Raw genomic sequence first — 18,126 nt, 5'->3', positions numbered from 1 at the left:
TATTCTATGGTTTTATGACTCTCTTCTTATTCAGTCTAAGCTACTGCAACTCACTCTGTTGAAACACAGATGAAATTTTCCCAAGGAGTCTGACATTAAGAAAGCTGAGACCAAGGTATCATGTGTTTCACCCACAGTATTGCCTCTTCATCTACAGAAGAGTCAAGTTCGAGCCCTGGTCCTCCGTAAATTAAAACTAATGTATCACATCCCATCTCCCCCCAGCCCTTTCCAAGCTGCATGAGATACAGGTTGAGCTATCACTGTGACACCTTTCTGGAGCCTCAGAAGGCTGGGTGACATGAGAATGGCTGAATCCCTTGGCAACAGCAGAGAGACTGAATTTAAAGTGCTAAATGAGAGTTTGGGATGATGTGCCCCTTTTCCCTGCAGTATCCTGGAACGTGCTCTAATGCAGTCTGTTCTGTAACCCTGATGAAAAGGGATAGACACCACCATGGCTGAAATGTTCATCCAACTATGTTGAGAGTTCTAGTGTTTAATAATTTTATTGGACTAAAAAAACCCATCAAAATAGCAAGCTATGGAAAAGAGGTGTAAAACTGAATAAAATGGAAATCATAACCATAATCAAAAAATTTTGCTCTTCTTTCATTCATAAATGACAGTAATTTTGTTTCCAAATACTCTGTGAATTAGCGTGAAAAATAGTCAAGATGATATCTGTAAATACAGTACTGCTGGTTTCAGCCTCTCAAGACAATATATAAGATTAAGGTCTCTGGCATGGCATGTTAAAGTCATTTTCATCATTTTTTATTATAAAGAAAGACCTCTGTAGTAAATGGATGTTTTAAATACTATGATTAGGAGGCATTGAAAAGAAGGAATAAATCAGTACAAGATATCTGAAGAGGATGTAGCAAAACTTAAAGGCCAAATCTTTCAGTCCATCTTCTACACCAATTAATTTCCTTCATGCACCACCCTTGACATGTATTCAGATGCTGAGGTAATACTGGCTGTATGTTGGAGAGAAATACTGTATTTCTTTGGTATCTTGTTTCAAATTCTCAATAAATTCACTAATAGATATCTAATTAGTATTTCTAGCCCAGTGTTCTGTAAGTATTGGTCTGTAACAAAGCACAATTCACTGTTTCATAATTCACACAAAGGATCAAGGAATCAGAAATAGAAGCAATCCCAAAAGAATAGAACTAGACTCTGATGTTGAGATTTGCTGATCCTAATATTTGGATAAATTCAGATTTTCTGCTGGTGTGACTATAACTCCTTAGCAGGGTTTTAATTCTGTTTGCATTTATGCACCTCTGCAGCATTTGCAGTGGAAATCTGACTCTCAGGTAGTGAATTTAAGCCTCTTGACTAAAGTACTGTTTTTCTTAGTTACCTTTGCAAATCTCTCAGAGGAAGTCCAGAGCACAGGTGGGAAACCACAGCCATCACATGTAAATTATGACATTATATCACAACTGGGTATACAAGGGAGAGAAGATAACAGCAAGGTGCTGCCTAATTTGAAAAATTATATTCATTTGTACAGTCTGTCACACAAATCATTGAGATAAAATGGTACCCAGCAGCTGGCAGATAACATGTGGCACTCTCCTATGTAACACTGTTGTCTCTTCTAAATAGCTTTTGCTACCTGAGTGCCAAGGAGAAGCTCAGGCTGGGCCAGCTCTTGGCACAGCAATACTTGGCTGCAAAAAGGAGATGGGCACTAGTACTGACAACATGAGCTGCTCAGACCAGCAGGCATGTGTACAGCCTGTGCTTTCAATGCTGCAGGTGCCAGCTAAAGACACCATGATGGCTGGAGCAGACCTCTTTCCAGAGGATTACTGGGATGAAAGACCTCACTGGGCATGGCCTCAGTCTGGTTTGACCACACAGCTGCCCCTGCTTGGAGCAGAAAGGTGGACTAGAGACATCCCAAGGTTGGATCCTGAAAACTCCTATGACAAGGTGGTGACAGCATGTCTCATTTTCTGACAAGCAGTGCACTGAAAAGGGTCAAGAATATCAGTAAAACTGTACTAATGCAGTGGGAGAATAGCTATAGCCCCTCTCAGCTCAGATCTCCACACTTAATCTCTGCAGAGATTAAAAGCAAAGTGCAAACACATGGGGAAAAACAGGCACAGAGCATTACAGTTCATAAAATACTAGCCTTAAAGAGCCATTATTTATATCTTTTAGATACTTTCCCTCTCCCCAAAGTAGAGAGACAGTGCTCTGCAAACAGGCATCCTCTGGTTCCGTGTCTTTTCCTTCTGATACAGAAACCATTGGTGAAATGGATTAAAAACAGAGTAGGGTATGAAGAGTCACATCCCACCCCTTATGAGGATGGACCTTACAAGGTCCATCTGCTTTCAGCAGATCTCAGAACATCTCTGATGATGCCATCCTGCATGCAGCCCTGGCCCAAATTTGATCCCAGCTGTCTGCCAAACACCAAACATCAGCAACACTATTGGCGTGTTAAGTCAAATGGCAATGCTCAGGGGAGGATCACAAAGGAAGTCTTTCACCCTCTCCAATTACAGGTAGAGATGGAAGTGCATTTGCCAGGTCTATCTAGAAAAGCACTTGCAGGAAAACCACCTTTCTGGAAGGATCCAGGCAGTGTCCATTGTATTCTAAAGCACACTACTTGAAAGGAAAAGTGTTATGTTGTAAAAAACACTGATTCAGTGCGAAATCACTAGTTGCAAAATTCCATATTTGGAAAAGAGGAAAGAAATAATATTGGCAAAACTAATGCTGTAAATTCCCCTTTCCCTCTGCTGTGTTGAATCCTTCATCCCTGCCCTCTAAGCAATGCAATGAACATCACAAGTAGACGTCATTTCCTTCCTTGCAATGAGAGAAGCTCACGGTCATCCTGACCTCTTTCCTATTAAAGAACCTAGAAATTCATTGTTGAGTTACATACTTAGTATGCTATTGAACACACACATGCCCATATACACTAGCTATACTTTACCCTTTAGAAAGTAATTCCAAAGTGAAAACCAAGCAATACTTTTCTGACATCTTCAAGATACTTATTATGCTTCAAATTCCTCATTTGCATTTAGCAAATCTCATGACAAGCTCAAAGACTTATTCGTAGAATGCATCTTTAAAACTGTTCAGTAAAACTAATCTGTGCTTCTCTGCAAGAACAGGGAATTTAGGCTTGTAACTCTCACCAGTTTTAGAAGCAGTTCCATAGGCAAGTCTCATTGAATCTGGACAAGAAGAAACCCTCATAAAAATTTTTTCCTTGAATTACTAAAATACTTGCAGAGCACCTTAATTTCATATAGAAACATCAAAGAAGCCCATTACTTGTTTCTTAACTGTACCAGGGGATTTTAAAAATAGGTTCAGAAATGTCTGTGGTACACTCAAGTTATCAAAGACCACAAGCTGGGGATAAAACCTTTACAGCAATCTGCTATTTATCATGTAAAAACAGGGACATAATCACTAGAAGTCTGAAGTTTTCAAGTCCTGCAATAAAAAATATCCATGGCTTTCCTACGGGATTTCCAAAACAAGTATCTAAACATTTATTCATTAATTCATTTATCTGATGTAAAATGAGTGATTTCCACTCAAATCCTGGATGCTTTAAAAGGCAAACCCAAAAAGATTTAAAAATGTGCAGCTAGGACAAGCTGCCTTGACAGACAGAAGGAAAAAAAAAAAAAAAGAAAATGCTGCTAGGAATTTGCTCTGCATTGAATCAATACATTTAGCACAGATCCTAATTTCAGCCTTTAAAGAGGCAGCTTGCATGATTCAAGGTTAAAAGTTCATTATGTTTTTTAAGCCTGTCACATGAAATAGCTAAATATTCTGATAAGGAGGGAATACAAGTCTTTGATCTACAGTAGATGATGAGATGTACTCATACTTATGAAGCTATTCTCATTTATATTACCCTTGGAAAGTGTAAGAGCCACATCCAAGGTTGTCCCTATAGGCATCTTTAACATAATGCTACGAATGAGACGTTTCTTCTTTTTGGGTATTATTTTCCTCGGTGATTAATTTCACCCAAAGTTTTAAAAGCTAATCAGTATGAACTTTAGAATGAGAGCTTTATAGCACACACAATGAACTTGCCTCTGAACAGAGGAGCAAAAGAAACGCTGTGCTCTGCCTGCATATTCACATGCAAAGTAACAACTCCCTTTCCCCACTACCACATTGACATCATGCAGCATCTGCTTCCCACTTTTTGCACATGCATTGAAAAGACACACACCTCAGAAAAGAAAAAGAGTTATAAAGTCAAAAGACCCATTTTGTTACTTACAGCATTTGATAAAATGGTAATGAGACATTTTTTCATCTCAGGCTGTAGTCTTGCTACAGGTTTCAGCATTCTGCTACAACTGTCATGCCCAGAAAATGCATTATTTAGAGCCCTTCCTCAGGTATCCAGTATACCTCAGCATACATTATTTAAGGTAGTGTCTGTTCCAGGATCTTGCAGTGGCTTCCAAGTCATCCTCACCCGACTGCTGGAGTTACGATGAACCTCTGCGCATCCTGAACCATGACTGCTGCACGTGCTATTGTAGCACAATTGATTGACACTGCTCCTAATCCCACATCCCCAGGAATAGAAAGATTTAATTGGTGTGCACTTGCAGCCACATTTTTCCAGCACTGAGGTGTGCTGCTGCACTGCGGCTCTCACAGTCCTGCCAGTTAATGGCTTTTCAATAGCTTTCAAATGGCAGCAAACTAAGCTTGATGAGGGGGCTCGAACGGAAGAGCAGAACGAGGGATCTTAAATTTTACTTGTGCATGGTGCTCGTGTGCCAAATGTGACCAGATTCCTAGCTAGTACTAAAAAAAAGATTATTTTTAGTTGCCACCAGTTGCTGTGTGAATAGGAAATTGATACAGGCTGCCAAAAATAACCACATTTTAGCATCACAGATCATTTTTCAGTGTGCTGTAAGGTAAAAATCAGGATAAAGCTCACAAGCATCTTCAGACTCTCCTGTTTCATGCATGGGTGAATTTAAACTGAACTAAGAAACATGCTTGTGTGTACATTCCTTGATATGTTCTTGTTTAGTCATTTATTTGTATTACATTGCATTTTTTTCACAGATGAAATATTTCTGTCAGAAGGAAGGAACTGCAAGCTCTGCTTAATTTATACCATGATTATGTGGATGTTGTCTAAAGATACTGTAATCACTGATTCTAAGATAAAGTGCTTAAGAAAATGCATACAATGCATTTGTTCACACAATAATTTCTCAGGCTGCAGTCAACATATACTGACGCATTACCCAGTTTCAGATTAAGGGCACACAAAAGGCAGACCTGCATTGTATTTTAAACACCCAGACTGCATCATCTGCTGAGCACATTTCCCACATTACTTTTCCAAGAGTCACCTAGGAATTTGGTTCCTACTTTTTTTGAGAAGCCTGCAGCAGAACCACGGTAAAATATTTTTATAAAATGAAAGAATAATTTAAGAAAAGTATGCTGAGAGGAGATTTATGCTTGCTTACCATATGTCATGCTTACCACAGTCTCTGAGTGAGAGCCCTTGTAAAGGCAAACTGATAGCACATCCACATTTAAATCTTTTACTCATCTGAAAGGTTCTTACCCACTATTTTGTATACATATCATTTTTAACACATACAAAGTGTCAAAGGGAAAGGGAAAAGGGTCCAACTCATTAGTGAGACTCACTAATTCAGATTCTATTAACTATTCTGAAAAGTTGCCCCAAGAGTAGAAAGATATATATTCACAGGCTTCCGGTGATCCATTAGCAAAACCCTTAGGTGAAATCACTCAGCTCTGAGCAGCCACATATTTTCAATCTGGTTTTAGGTATAGCATGCAAAAGAATAGTTTCATGGGACTGATTATTTAGGTGTTTGGGATTTTTTCCTTAAAACATAAGCAGAAAAAAATACCTAGAAATAACCAGGGGAAACAGGGATAAATTATTTAAAACACAGTACAGTAATTACATTACCATGGAAACATTTTACTGTAAAGCTCAGAAGTCCAAAGTAATTAAATTTATCCGGACTTTCTTTTACACCTTTATGACACTGGGCCAATTTAGGCCATATGGCTTATAAAATAACCATACAGGGTGTTTTAAGAAGCAACGTTAGTCATAGTTCATGAGCAAGTGTCAAGTAATCTGACAAAAAGCCCTTTCAGCAACAATTTTTGGTGGAGACATTCCTGACAGGTTCATCTCTGGTGGTACTGTCAGGCTGACAGACTGCCATGTCCAATAACATCACACTGCCACCAGTCCAAACCTATTCCTGATCTCCAAATATCCCAGACTATAAGTATCAAGGCACAGCATAAATTCTTGAACAAATCTTTACATCAGACTAGCTAAGGATGCAGTCCTGCTATTTAGACAGCTAAAACATCTCCAATTTCTTCTCTCCTAACATGCACTGGTCCATGTAAACAGGGAAGCACATGGGGCTGTTTGAGGAGGGACTGCAACACTATGACTTTGCTGGGGGTTGCACCTTTTAGCTGGATCTTTGAACTCTGCAAGTCATCGTGGCCTCCTCCATTCTCTGGGAGTCCATGTGCCAAAAATGGGTGGTTATCTGCTCAAGTATGAATGTCAGACTGCAGGTGAATGAAAGAAAGGCACCAACTTTTCAACAGATGGCATCTGGCAGAAGGCTACCTCAGAAGTCCTTTCATTTTAGAATATCATATGTGCTTTTTAACATTTTTTTATTACATAAAATATTTAGTTTTATTATATGGGTAATTACCATCAGTAGGCTTTGGAAAAGAAGTGAAAAGTTTAAGTGGAAAGAATACATCATTGTATATTGCTGCCAGAAGGAAGTTCTGCTCTGTGGTGAAGGGCAGCATTAAAGACATCAAAAAATGAAGAGGAAGGAGAGGTCTCAGAGAAATGTTAAAATGAAAACATCAGGCAGGGTAAAGAGAATGAACTGGATAATGAAGAGAAATGAGAACAAGGGATAGATGATAGTATAGAGACAGGATTGACCTTGAGGAGAAGTGGCAGCTAAACTTAAAGCAAAAGGAAGCTCCACTGGAGAGGGAGAAGCCTGGTTCACGAGTTGGAAAGACACACGATTTCCACTGCAACATTTTGCTAGGCTGGAAAGTTAAGGATGAGCAGACAGGGAAGGAATTACAACACACATGGTGGTGGGTGTCCATCCTATAAGCAAAGATTTCAGGTGTGAGAATAAACAGAAAGATCTGTGATTCTGAGATGAGTCTAAAGGAGGGAATATTTTGTTGGCAGTGATTTTACAAAGCAAATTTTACAATTTGCTTATTCACAAGATAAGTGATGTTAGTCATGTTAGGTATTTCTTCCTGACTGAACAATGAAAAGGGAATTCTGAAGAAAGAAAAAAAAAAAAAAACAAAAGAATGACAGTTAAAATTCAACCATGTAAACTCTGGAAGTTTACCTGGACAAGCTCTGAGTGCAAAGTAAAACTACTTTCTCTGAACAACAGAGAACATAGAATCATTATGGTTGGAAAGGACCTTCAAGGTCATCAAGCCCAACCGTAAGTCCTACACCACCATCACCACTGAATCATTTCCCAAAGCACCATTTCTACCCATTTTTTTAATACCTGCAGGGATGGCAACTCCATCACCTCCCTAGGCAACCTGTTAAACACTTCACCACTCTTACAGTGAAAATCTTTTTCCTAATACCTAATCTGAACCTCCCCTGGTGCAACTTGCACCAATTAGCTCTTGTCCCATCTTGTCACCAAGAAAAGGCTAATACCCACCTCACTAAAACCTCCTCTCGGGTAGCTGTAGAGGGCAACAGGGTCTGCCCTCAACTTCCTCTTCCCCAGGCTGAACAGCCCTAGCTCCCTCATCCTCTCCTCATAAGACCTGTTCTCCAGACCCCTAATCAGATTTGTTGCACTTTCTGTGCCCTCTCTGAAACCTGAATGTCCTTCCTGTAGAACAGAGCCCCAAACTACACACAGTACTTGAGATGTAGCATCACCAAGACTGAGTACACAGTTAAGATCACATCCCTGGCCCTGCTAGGCACACTGTTCCTTACAAAGGCCATCTTGGCAACCTGGGCACACTCTTGGGTCATAGGCACATTTTTACTCACATCTGCATTGATTTTAAAAAGACTATGTCAGTGTTTAACTATAAAAAGAGGTGCAAGTGTACTTGGACTGGGGGTCAAAGACTTAGCTGTTATTACACCTGGTGATAAAACACTTTATAATAATGGATTTGATTTTGTCCAGCTTGCTACAAATAGAGATAAAATAGAATCAAGGTGAGAAAACAAGAAACATTTAGCCCTTCCAGAAAAATTTCTCGCCAACTACAGAAAGAACACAGCCATTTCCATGATATGTACAAACCTAGCATTTAATGAAATTACAGATTTTTAAGACAGAATCTTGCAAGTGGTCAGTCATCGCTACCATAGCTATTTGCCTTAAGATAAACACACATTTATGGATCATTGTATCAGATGACACTGCTTCCACAACTCAATTTCCAAGGCTTGAAGCTTATCTTAGAAAAATCACCTATGGAATATTTCCTACAATAACTTAGCATACAAAACCACTGCTTAAAACAAAGTCTTGCTGTCACGAACTGACATCCTGTATTTCACTGATGTCATGTAAATATTCTGTTACTCTTCTAGTGTTTCCTGGCATTGCAAACAACTGAACATCTAATATTTTTGTCATCTTACTATTTTATAATGCACATATATCTGTAAACATTGATAGAGAAACTTAGAACAATCTGAAAGTAATTTGAATAGTGAGAAAAACACCGTAACTACTGGTTTTAAAAACATGACAGATGCTCCTTGTTTATGCCATTTTCATTCAGAGCAACAAAGCCTACTTTATTTCTTCAGACACTACACTGTCAATGCATTACTTATGGGTTTAAGGATGCAGACAAAAAATAATGGAATGCAGAGTAGCATTAGCATTGCTCATGTATTTTGACAAGTGATACTGCTTAGCAATCAATCCGTGGTCATGCTATCCAGCTGCCAACAAGCCACTCTTCAGATAACATCTGGTAATTGTGTGCTCATCAGGAAACTAGGGATGAGCCATAGCAGATGCAGATCCTTAGCAAGAAGGATTCTATACTAATTTTCTCTGTATGCATCACAGCAGAAAAAAGCATGGTAGTTTTTTTCTGAATAAATTTTCAGATGAACTGGCCTGTAAAATGGATGAAAGGTTTGCTCTATAGATAGAAGCAACAACCCAAATTTAATCACTCAGTCACTCTGAGTGCAGTTCATCCCTAGAGAACCAGATGATTTTCCTCTTCTCTTCCAACAACATTTGCACTTTCCTCCTTCCCATTTCACTGGAAATGTCTTGATCTTCCAGATTAAAAAAAAAAAAATAATCATTTTTCTTCTTGTCCACTTATTGTTGAATGTGTATGTATGGATTAATTATTTTATAATGGAGTGGAAACAGAAGATTAAAATCACAGAACATTATTACTCAGTGTTGATGAAGTTCGGAAAATTACCAGTAGAAATTATGGCACACAAGTTGATTCCTCCCACACCCAAAGGCTGTAAGTAGACACCTCCAGCAGTTCCTTAAATGAAAGAGAGGGGGAAGGTATCACTTGTGGTGGGAGAGCCCAGAAAAGACAAGTACAAGGCCAAACACAACAAAGAGATCCCAATAGTCTGATGTATGGTTAGTCCTATCTTTGGCACTATTAGTTACTTGATAATAAATTTCTTGATTGCAAACTTTGTATATAGTTTTTAAAATTAGATTTCTTAGTAGATCTGATGTATGGATGTTACAGAAAGGAGTTGCAGACTTTGTAAACTAAAAGCTCCTTTGACGCTGAAAAGAAACAACCAAGACATTTGCTAAAATGATAAGCAGAAAAATACAGCAGCCATCACAACCACCAAATGCAAGAAAAAAACAAAAAAAAAAAAAAAAACCAAAAAACCAAACCAAAACAAAAAAAAACCGAGAAAAAGCCACATTCATTTCCATGTAAACCATTATTGTATGATCAGATATATTTTTTTAGAAGTTTATAATATTAATGAAAGAAATAGGCAAAGATAATAATTCAGTTCAATATTAAGTGTATTGTTATCCTGATGATTTGTAAATGCCACAACACTACATTTTATACCTATTTTTTTATTTTCTAATTGGTCTAATAATTTTAAAACCAGCAGACAAATACAAATAACGACTGCACTAGAGGATGGATAAAAAGGCAAGAATAGAACAGAAGATTTTGTGTGTTCTCTATTGGGACAAATGTTACCAAGTATATGTATGTAGAGAATGTTCCAAGTATATGTAAGTACAGAAAACTTGGAAGGATTGCAGAAGTTAAGAAGTTAAGGCAGAAAGTGCTCCTTATTTAGGGAAAAACAGCTGAAAAAGCTGAAGAAAGAAGTGACAGAATCAGACTCTTCTGGGACAGGGGGACAGCACAGAGGATGGTGTGGCTATCAGAGATAACTCTAATATAACTAACTCTTGGTAAGGGGTGGTGAAATTACAGCATTTGAAATTAGCTAATTGTGACATCCAAAAAAATTATCAAAACCAAAGTAATTGGACCATATGCAAGTGCTAAAGAAGAAGAACAGATACAAGATGAATGTTGGACAGTCTTTATTGTGCTGACAATTATGACATGCATTATAATTTCAAGATAAACCCTGTAATACGCATAGGATATTATTAAATTATATAAAAGAGAATCTGAAAAGCAAAGACTAAAATTAGGTAAAAAGGTCTACCCAGGACCTATTTTATTTTCTGATCTCTCTACTGTCCTTTTTATCTTGTACTAAATACAATATTTCTTCTCTTAAGAGCCTTTCTGCACTCCAAACTTCATGTAACTGAGCACAACTTGTTAATGCATAGTTGGCTCCTAGTTTTTTCTTATGAATTAAACGCCAGAGCAGAATGGGAGTTAGGGAGGGACGAGGTGCAAGGTCTGGAAAAACAAATGTAACTTTGAATAAACTGACAATGCGGAAAGATGTGCACAGTGTGGCTATAGTCAGAGGGGATGGTCACTCTGATTCAGCATGTCCTCCAGTCTCTGGTAGCCTTGTTTGCTTATTTATTTATCCTTTTTTTTTTTCTTTGTCTGCATCAACGCTCAAGGAATTCATCATTCTGACCACAGAGACCGGGTGAGAGTTTGAACTTATGACAATGAAAATTGAACCCGTGGTATGAGAAGAATTTTTGATAGGATATAAAATACCATGCTACAGCTTGAAGATGACATGGACAAGTGGATAAACTCATAATAAGAGAGAGATGCAGAACTTAGCATGAGCATAACAGAATTACATCTCATTCTCAAATTAGCAAAGAATAAATAAGGACCTGACAAGAATTAGGCAGCTGTTTGGGAACGGACAGGGGAAATGAGAGAGGTACACAAAGAAGTTAGGAAATGGTGACTAACAAGAAGTTAGAGGCATGGTGACTCCAAAAGGCACCAAAGCAACATTGAGAAAGCAGTAAATCAGCATGTCCTGGTTTTGCTGTGACAGATTTATAGAATAAATTTTCTGGGGAGAACAAAATTGATGAGACTTTTTTAGTTCATGGCCAGCCATGGTATGTGAGTTTCCATAGTGATCAAGGCCTTTAGCAGTTCTGAGTTTGCCAGATGCTAAAGCTGAGAGGAGTGAAAGCCAGAGCAGCTGACCCAAGCTGGTCAAGAGAAGTATTCCATATGATTCTATGATAAACATAATGCTCTCAATGGATGGGGGTGTTGCTGGGGATAGGACTCTTTCTTAAATGTCTACCATCCCTGGAGGGTCTTGTCCATCCTTCTGCTCCTGAGGTCTGCTCTCCTGCTTGCTGTGACTGTCACACTTTTGCTGCAGTGTTTGACAACTATAACTTTGTCTGGTTTATATCAGTGTTGGTATTAGTTTGTATTATTATTTTATTAAAACTCTCTTCATTTCAACCCAATGGGGTCTCCTTTCCTTTTCTGGATTCTCTTTCTCAGATAGGGAGTGGTCACTGAGTGATAGAAAAATTGACACATGGCACAATATTGACAAAAGGCACAATATAATGTTGATAAAATTATCTGAGGCCCAACTAAGGACAGTCAGTGAGGCTATAAAAAAAGGCAGCCAGAAAGATGGTGGAAAAGAACTTTTGTGTGGGCAGTAAAAGGTCACACTTGAGATGCCAGTGAGTAAGACTACAAAAAGGGAGGATTCTCCCAAATACAGATTGCGAATGGTGTGGATAATGATGAGAATTAATTATATAAATAAATAAATAAATAAATATAACATGACTTGATAATCAGTTTTTCCAAAGAAAAAAAAAGTCAAATATGTATGTCAGATTCCCGTGGTTTGTATTAACATGAAAAATAAAGACAAAACTACTTAACTCAGCAAGCAGCTGATTTACACATGAACAAGCAAAGAGTAAAGCAGCCTGGTACAGTTACTGCATATACCACTAGAGCAGCAATAAACTGTCTAATTTTAGAGAAAATTAAGATAGTTGGAACCCAGTTATTCTATTTTACAATAAAGTACTTAATGCTATATTTTATTCCCCAATGATCTGAAAACCTATGGAACCTATTATTACAGAAAAATGCACTTCTTTTCTTACTGAAATGGCTGGCTTTTTCATAGCAATCAGAAGATTCATTTCTTTGCTCTCAAATGAACACTTAATTCTTTCAATAAGACACTGTATTAGAAAAGCAGTTACCATTCTAATATTCTTTTTTTGGCAATACAATAGTAACCACCTTTTATTTAAAATACCAAGGGACACCTGGGAAGGTAACAAAAAACCCCACACAAACATATTGGGATAAAACAAGTCTATAAAGAAGAATTATCCAGGGGGGTAAATCACATCATCCCAACCAATTTATAAGGCTTTTTTGTTGTTGCTTTTTGTTTTCATTTATAGCAGAGTTTTCCTTGAGAAAGAAAAGAAGTATTCAGCACCTTGTCATCTTTGCAAAGGGCAGACTTAAGGAGAAGCTATTTCCTCCACACTCTAGCCAAAATACATTATGTGGGAATATCCAGGAATTGCCACTCAATGCTGTAAATTCTTAAAAGAAAAAGCCACACAAGTTGGCTCTGACTATTTAGATTTTAACCTCAAAATCACTAGGGGTTCTGTCATTGCCTTCAAAGGGAGCAAAGCTAAACCCTTTAAAGTGTGTGACTTAAGATTATTGGAAAATAACATAAATGAGCTATCTTGGAAAAATGAATTAGTAATTACGCATAGCACATCAACACTAATTTGCATAACAATTTTCAAATGCTCCCATTGAACTTAATATTAACTGGAAACTATGTCCATTTCATAATATTGTTGTAATTTCAAAACCACTTCTCCTTATAATTACCAATGCATTTTTGTCAAATTCAACCATAACATAGCAGTAGGTAATGCTAATTTGACTAGAGAAATTAGCAGGATTTTTCACCAACTCTGAGTCACAGCTTATGACCTTGGATAAAGTCAACAGGGGGTAGGGCTCAGCACCATTTACTATCAATCCTTCTGGGTCTTCCATGTACATCCCACATTCTCTTTCTACATAAATCAAATGTTGCATTAATATAGGTTTACTGAATTTAGTTCCTTTTGTTTTAAGAATAAAAATAATCACATTTGTTGAAAAATATTGGCATTTGCTGAATGCAATTGTAGTGCCTGAAACTAACACGTATTTAGAGTGTTTTCTAAAGAAGACAGTTTCATATTAGGATGTATTTAATAATCAGAAACAGATTTTAAAAATGGACTTTAAACATGAAAAATGTTATAGACTTAGCACACAGACATAACAGTAATAATATGGAAAGGTCCAAAGCTTTGTGTTATGAGGAATTTTTTATCCGTGGACCTCTAACTTTTTTCTTCTGTTGATAGGACATAATATATAATACAAAAGACAAGTTGTAGATGGTTTTATGTGGTTCAGTCTAAAATACACAACTGCATTTAGTATACCTCAAAGTTGGTACAGGTCAAAGAGTAAGCAAACAGGATCCTTCAAAGAGTAACTTAGGAGATCATTTAACCTTATAGGTATTCTCATCTCCGAGTGGTTAAACATCTTTGTACCTGGTCTGTCAACACCTGGCAATGAGCTGCATGCAAAAATCCTACTTAAATGTTGGAATAAAATATGTCCATCCAATTAAAAGGTGATAGAAATATGATGCAGTAGATGTATCCATTTCACAATGAGAGTCTGGGGATGAAATGGTTGGCAAAATTTTCTGAGTTAAGTAGTTCATAATAGATTTAGGGAGTAGAGTGCCAAAGGGATGCTGTATCTCAGGAGAATTCAAGACCTATAGCTTGAATAAATAACATATTAATATACTCTGAAGAGGCATAAATGTTACTGGGATCGCTGTAGACCTTAAAAAAAGGCACTTAAAGGTGGTATTCCTCACCAGATAGGGTGAAATCTGCTGTATGCAGTCTGAGATATAAGGCCCAAAAAAAGCAGTTCCTTTGACCATCCAGCTCAGGAAATCTTCTGCAGCAAGTAAACTGTCTAGAAGGAAGAAGGGGTTTTAGATTCCAAATTTTTATCAACAGATTAATAGTTATTTTTGCATCTGCTGCTCTTTCTTCATGTTTCCTTCTTCTGTGACAGTATTTGAAATTGTAACTTGTATGTTCTAAATAAATATTTTTTTCAAAATTATCCTAAACTACAAGTGATTTCAAGTCAACATCAAAGCACTTTACATTGGTAAAAATAATTATGATGTTACCACAGGTATAAGAACTCTGTAGTGAGACTCTAGGCTACCAGCATAAATGAACATTGCTACAAGCCATAGGTGCCTGCTAGCTACCTCACACTATTTCTCAGACAAGTTGGCCCTGCAGTTCACCAAGATGCTCTCTGAAATTTCACAGACGGTGACAATGACTGGAAAACAAAGTGAATGGTTTAAAAATGCTCTCCTTGAAACAGATACGTGAAGGGAGGGAGGTGTACTCAGACTATCTCAGCTGTTAAAAGCAGGATTACTAGCTATTCTTCTACAACAAATAATCAATAGCCCACTGCCAGAGACACAGGACTAGAAGCTGTCACTCATTACAGAGCTTTTTCTTTCTCTTGATTGTTGCCTATACTCACAGAGGCACACAGTGATCAAAGAAATATTTTCCTCCTCAAAAGCAGCTTTCTAGTGCCCAAGTTTTGAACAAGCACTGGGATTTTTTTCGTTACTTTATGATCCAAGGCAGTTTGTATTGTACTCTTCTCTCTCTTCTTCATAAGATCACATCCTCGAGACTTGACAGTTCTTTTTTACCTATTTTAACAACAAGATTCCCAGAAATGGTGCTGGCGATGAACACTGTCAGCTGTGAGGACAATATAAGAAAACTGGCAAGAGAGAGAGGGCTCTCGAGGTGTTCTCCTTCTAGAACTGCTCAGATGAATATTTCCTGATCTGGTCAAGATAAAACAGAAAAGCAAATAAGCAGCTGGATACAGAGCAGACCTCTGTGCCCTAGCAGCTGCTCCAAACTTCTCAAGGGTAGAGAAACCAAAGAGAAGGGTGAGCAGCTGCCTGACAGCTGAAGAGCTCTCAGAAGCACATCCATCAGTCCAGCTTCAGTTGGCCACAGCTCTGTGACTCACAGGTTGGAGCAGCTGCTCCGGGCAGATCAGAGCTGGGGAGAGCAGCCCTCAGATGTTGGCTCAACCCACACGTTGGGTCTCCCAACAAAGCAGCAGGGGAGCAAGAGAAGGCAAGGAGGTAAAGCAGATATCTGCAGGCTCACAGTGCTGCACGGGGTATACCAGACAGGTGGTAACTTAGCAGTTCCTGACTATCATGTTTGATGGGAATTTTGCTGGAAGAGGTAGGAGCAATCCTCCTGTAGCAATTGCCCCTGGACTCAGCGCTGGTGAGGCCACACCTCAAGTACTGTGTCCAGTTCTGGGCCCCTCAGTTTAGGAAGGAGATTGAGGTCCTGGAGCAGGTCCAAACGAGGGCAACCAGGCTGGTGAAGGGACTCGAGCACAGATCCTATGAGGAGAGGCTGAGGGAGCTGGGGGTGTTCAGCCTGGAGAAGAGGAGGCTCAGGGGAGACCTCATCACTCTCTACAACTCCCTGAAAGGAGGGGGTAGCCAGGGGGGGGTTGGTCTCTTTTCCCAGGCAACCCTCAGCAAGACAAGAGGGCACGGTCTCAAGTTGTGCCGGGAGAGGTTTAAGTTGGACATTAGAAAGAATTTCTTTACTGAGAGGGTGATCAAGCATTGGAATGGGCTGCCCCAGGAAGTAGTGGATTCTCCGTCCCTGGAGATATTTAAAAAGAGAGTGGATGTGGCACTCAGTGCCATGGTCTGGTAAACACAGCAGTAGTGGATCAAGGGTTGGACTTGATGATCTCTGAGGTCCCTTCCAACCCAGCCAATTCTATGATTCTATGATTCTCCTTGTTATCAAAAAACTGCTAGGGAAATGGTGGGCTGGAAACACCTAAGGCAAGACCGAGCAACCATGAAAAGTCATGAAAGTAAGGAGGGACAGACATGTGCCTGGCTGAAATGAGATCAGAGCAGAACAGGACAAAAGTGCTACAGCTGAGGAGCCGCAGCAGAAGTGTCTATACTGGTTGAAAACTTTTCAATTTTTTTTTCTCTCCCATGAAAGTAGAGAAGCGGTGGGAAGGGGAGAGAACAGAGATTTGATAGCAGTGAAGTGAAGATAATGACACTTTGACTGAAACTAAGTCTCAGCTTCTTTTTACTTACTGGCATGATATTGTTACACATGGTAATGGACTTTTTCTTGCCCAAGCTTCATTTCCTAAAATGTCTATTTAAAACATTCCAGAATCCCTGACCATGGTGGATTCGCTCTGAGCTTTTGCTGGTTCGGTGCCTTTGAGTTGTAATGTTATTCACATCCTACTATACCACTTAGCCAAAAGAAGGAGGCAGCTCCTCACTAGTAGGAAACAGCCATTCCTCTCAGCTGTTTGGGTTACTCACTGTGTCATTCTGTACCAAGAAGGGCACTTGTAGAATATTCCTGCTGGTTAGTACATTAAGTTAATAACATGCTCTTCTTCTAACAATGAGCATCTCTACAGTTGTTTTCTTGTACCTCTTTGGAGCTTTTTAATAAATATTCATACAAATAAATTAATCTTCTCAAGGCAACTTTGCAACAAAATGTGAGGACAAAATCTCTTGTATAACTTGCTAAAACAGTAGGTTTGTTGTGCACAGAGAAGATTTGCTGGCAAACACACAGAGACAACTGTTTGAATAGGTAATGTCATGGTCCATCTACTGCTCTTGGATGACCCAATTGTACTTATCCCCTTGCAGAAGCACCACAAAGAACAGCAGTGTTCGCTTTCATAGAGTATGAAGTATTCATAAAAAAAATCAGTGTGAGAGCAAGACTTATCCCTTTCCATTTCTGTTCAGATATATATCTGAGAGGAATAATATGCCATCAAGACAGACAATTTAACTATGTCAATACGGCAGTTTTGAAAGACAGCACAAACACTCCCTAACTCTCCACGGTATTTCAACTGTTGATAAACTAGATAAGGAAAGTTTAGCTATTTCAGACGATCCATGTTGCTTAACTGCAGCTGAGAGATGAAGGGCAGGTGTTTTACAAATAACATTTACATGTCAAGGGTTGGCAGTAAACTAGACAAATAACTGATACCAAAGTTTCATGTGAAAATATATGAATATATGTTCATCTAGAGATGTCAATAAGCATATTGATGAACTAACATCACATTGTACAGAGATCATATATTAAGAAAAAGCCATTATTATCAAGAAGCTGAAAGCAAAAAGTGAATAGGGAGCTACTTTTAGCAGACATAGTATACATAACCACTGAAATTAATACATAAATCATAATCTATGGAAGGCTGTACAAAGATTATGATATTGCTAATCTACTGAAAGCTTCCCTCCTGAACCAGCCAAAAGACTGAGGAAAAAGTATTAATGTATTTACTCAGAATTTAAGTGGAACTGTAAATTATTTGCCTCCTTTA

General features: G+C 38.5%; 1 protein-coding gene across 2 annotated transcripts in view; it reads right to left on the bottom strand.

The window, feature by feature from the left end:
* MYO16 (myosin XVI) overlaps positions 1-18,126 on the bottom strand; it is a 368,492-nt gene that overhangs the window by 285,198 nt on the left and 65,168 nt on the right. Inside the window, exon 1 of one of the 2 annotated variants that reach the window (XM_071742997.1) lies at positions 4,301-4,709. The exons of the other annotated variant lie outside the window; for it this stretch is intronic. Coding sequence (XP_071599098.1) covers positions 4,301-4,328 — 28 coding nt within the window. The 5' untranslated portion in view covers positions 4,329-4,709. Of the gene's footprint in view, positions 1-4,300; positions 4,710-18,126 lie in introns of those variants that run through there. 2 annotated transcript variants of the gene reach the window in all.

The sequence above is a fragment of the Heliangelus exortis genome, chromosome 1, assembly GCF_036169615.1.
Source record: "Heliangelus exortis chromosome 1, bHelExo1.hap1, whole genome shotgun sequence".
Classification (NCBI taxonomy): Eukaryota; Metazoa; Chordata; class Aves; order Apodiformes; family Trochilidae; genus Heliangelus; species Heliangelus exortis.
This window is presented reverse-complemented; position numbering and strand designations above follow the sequence as displayed.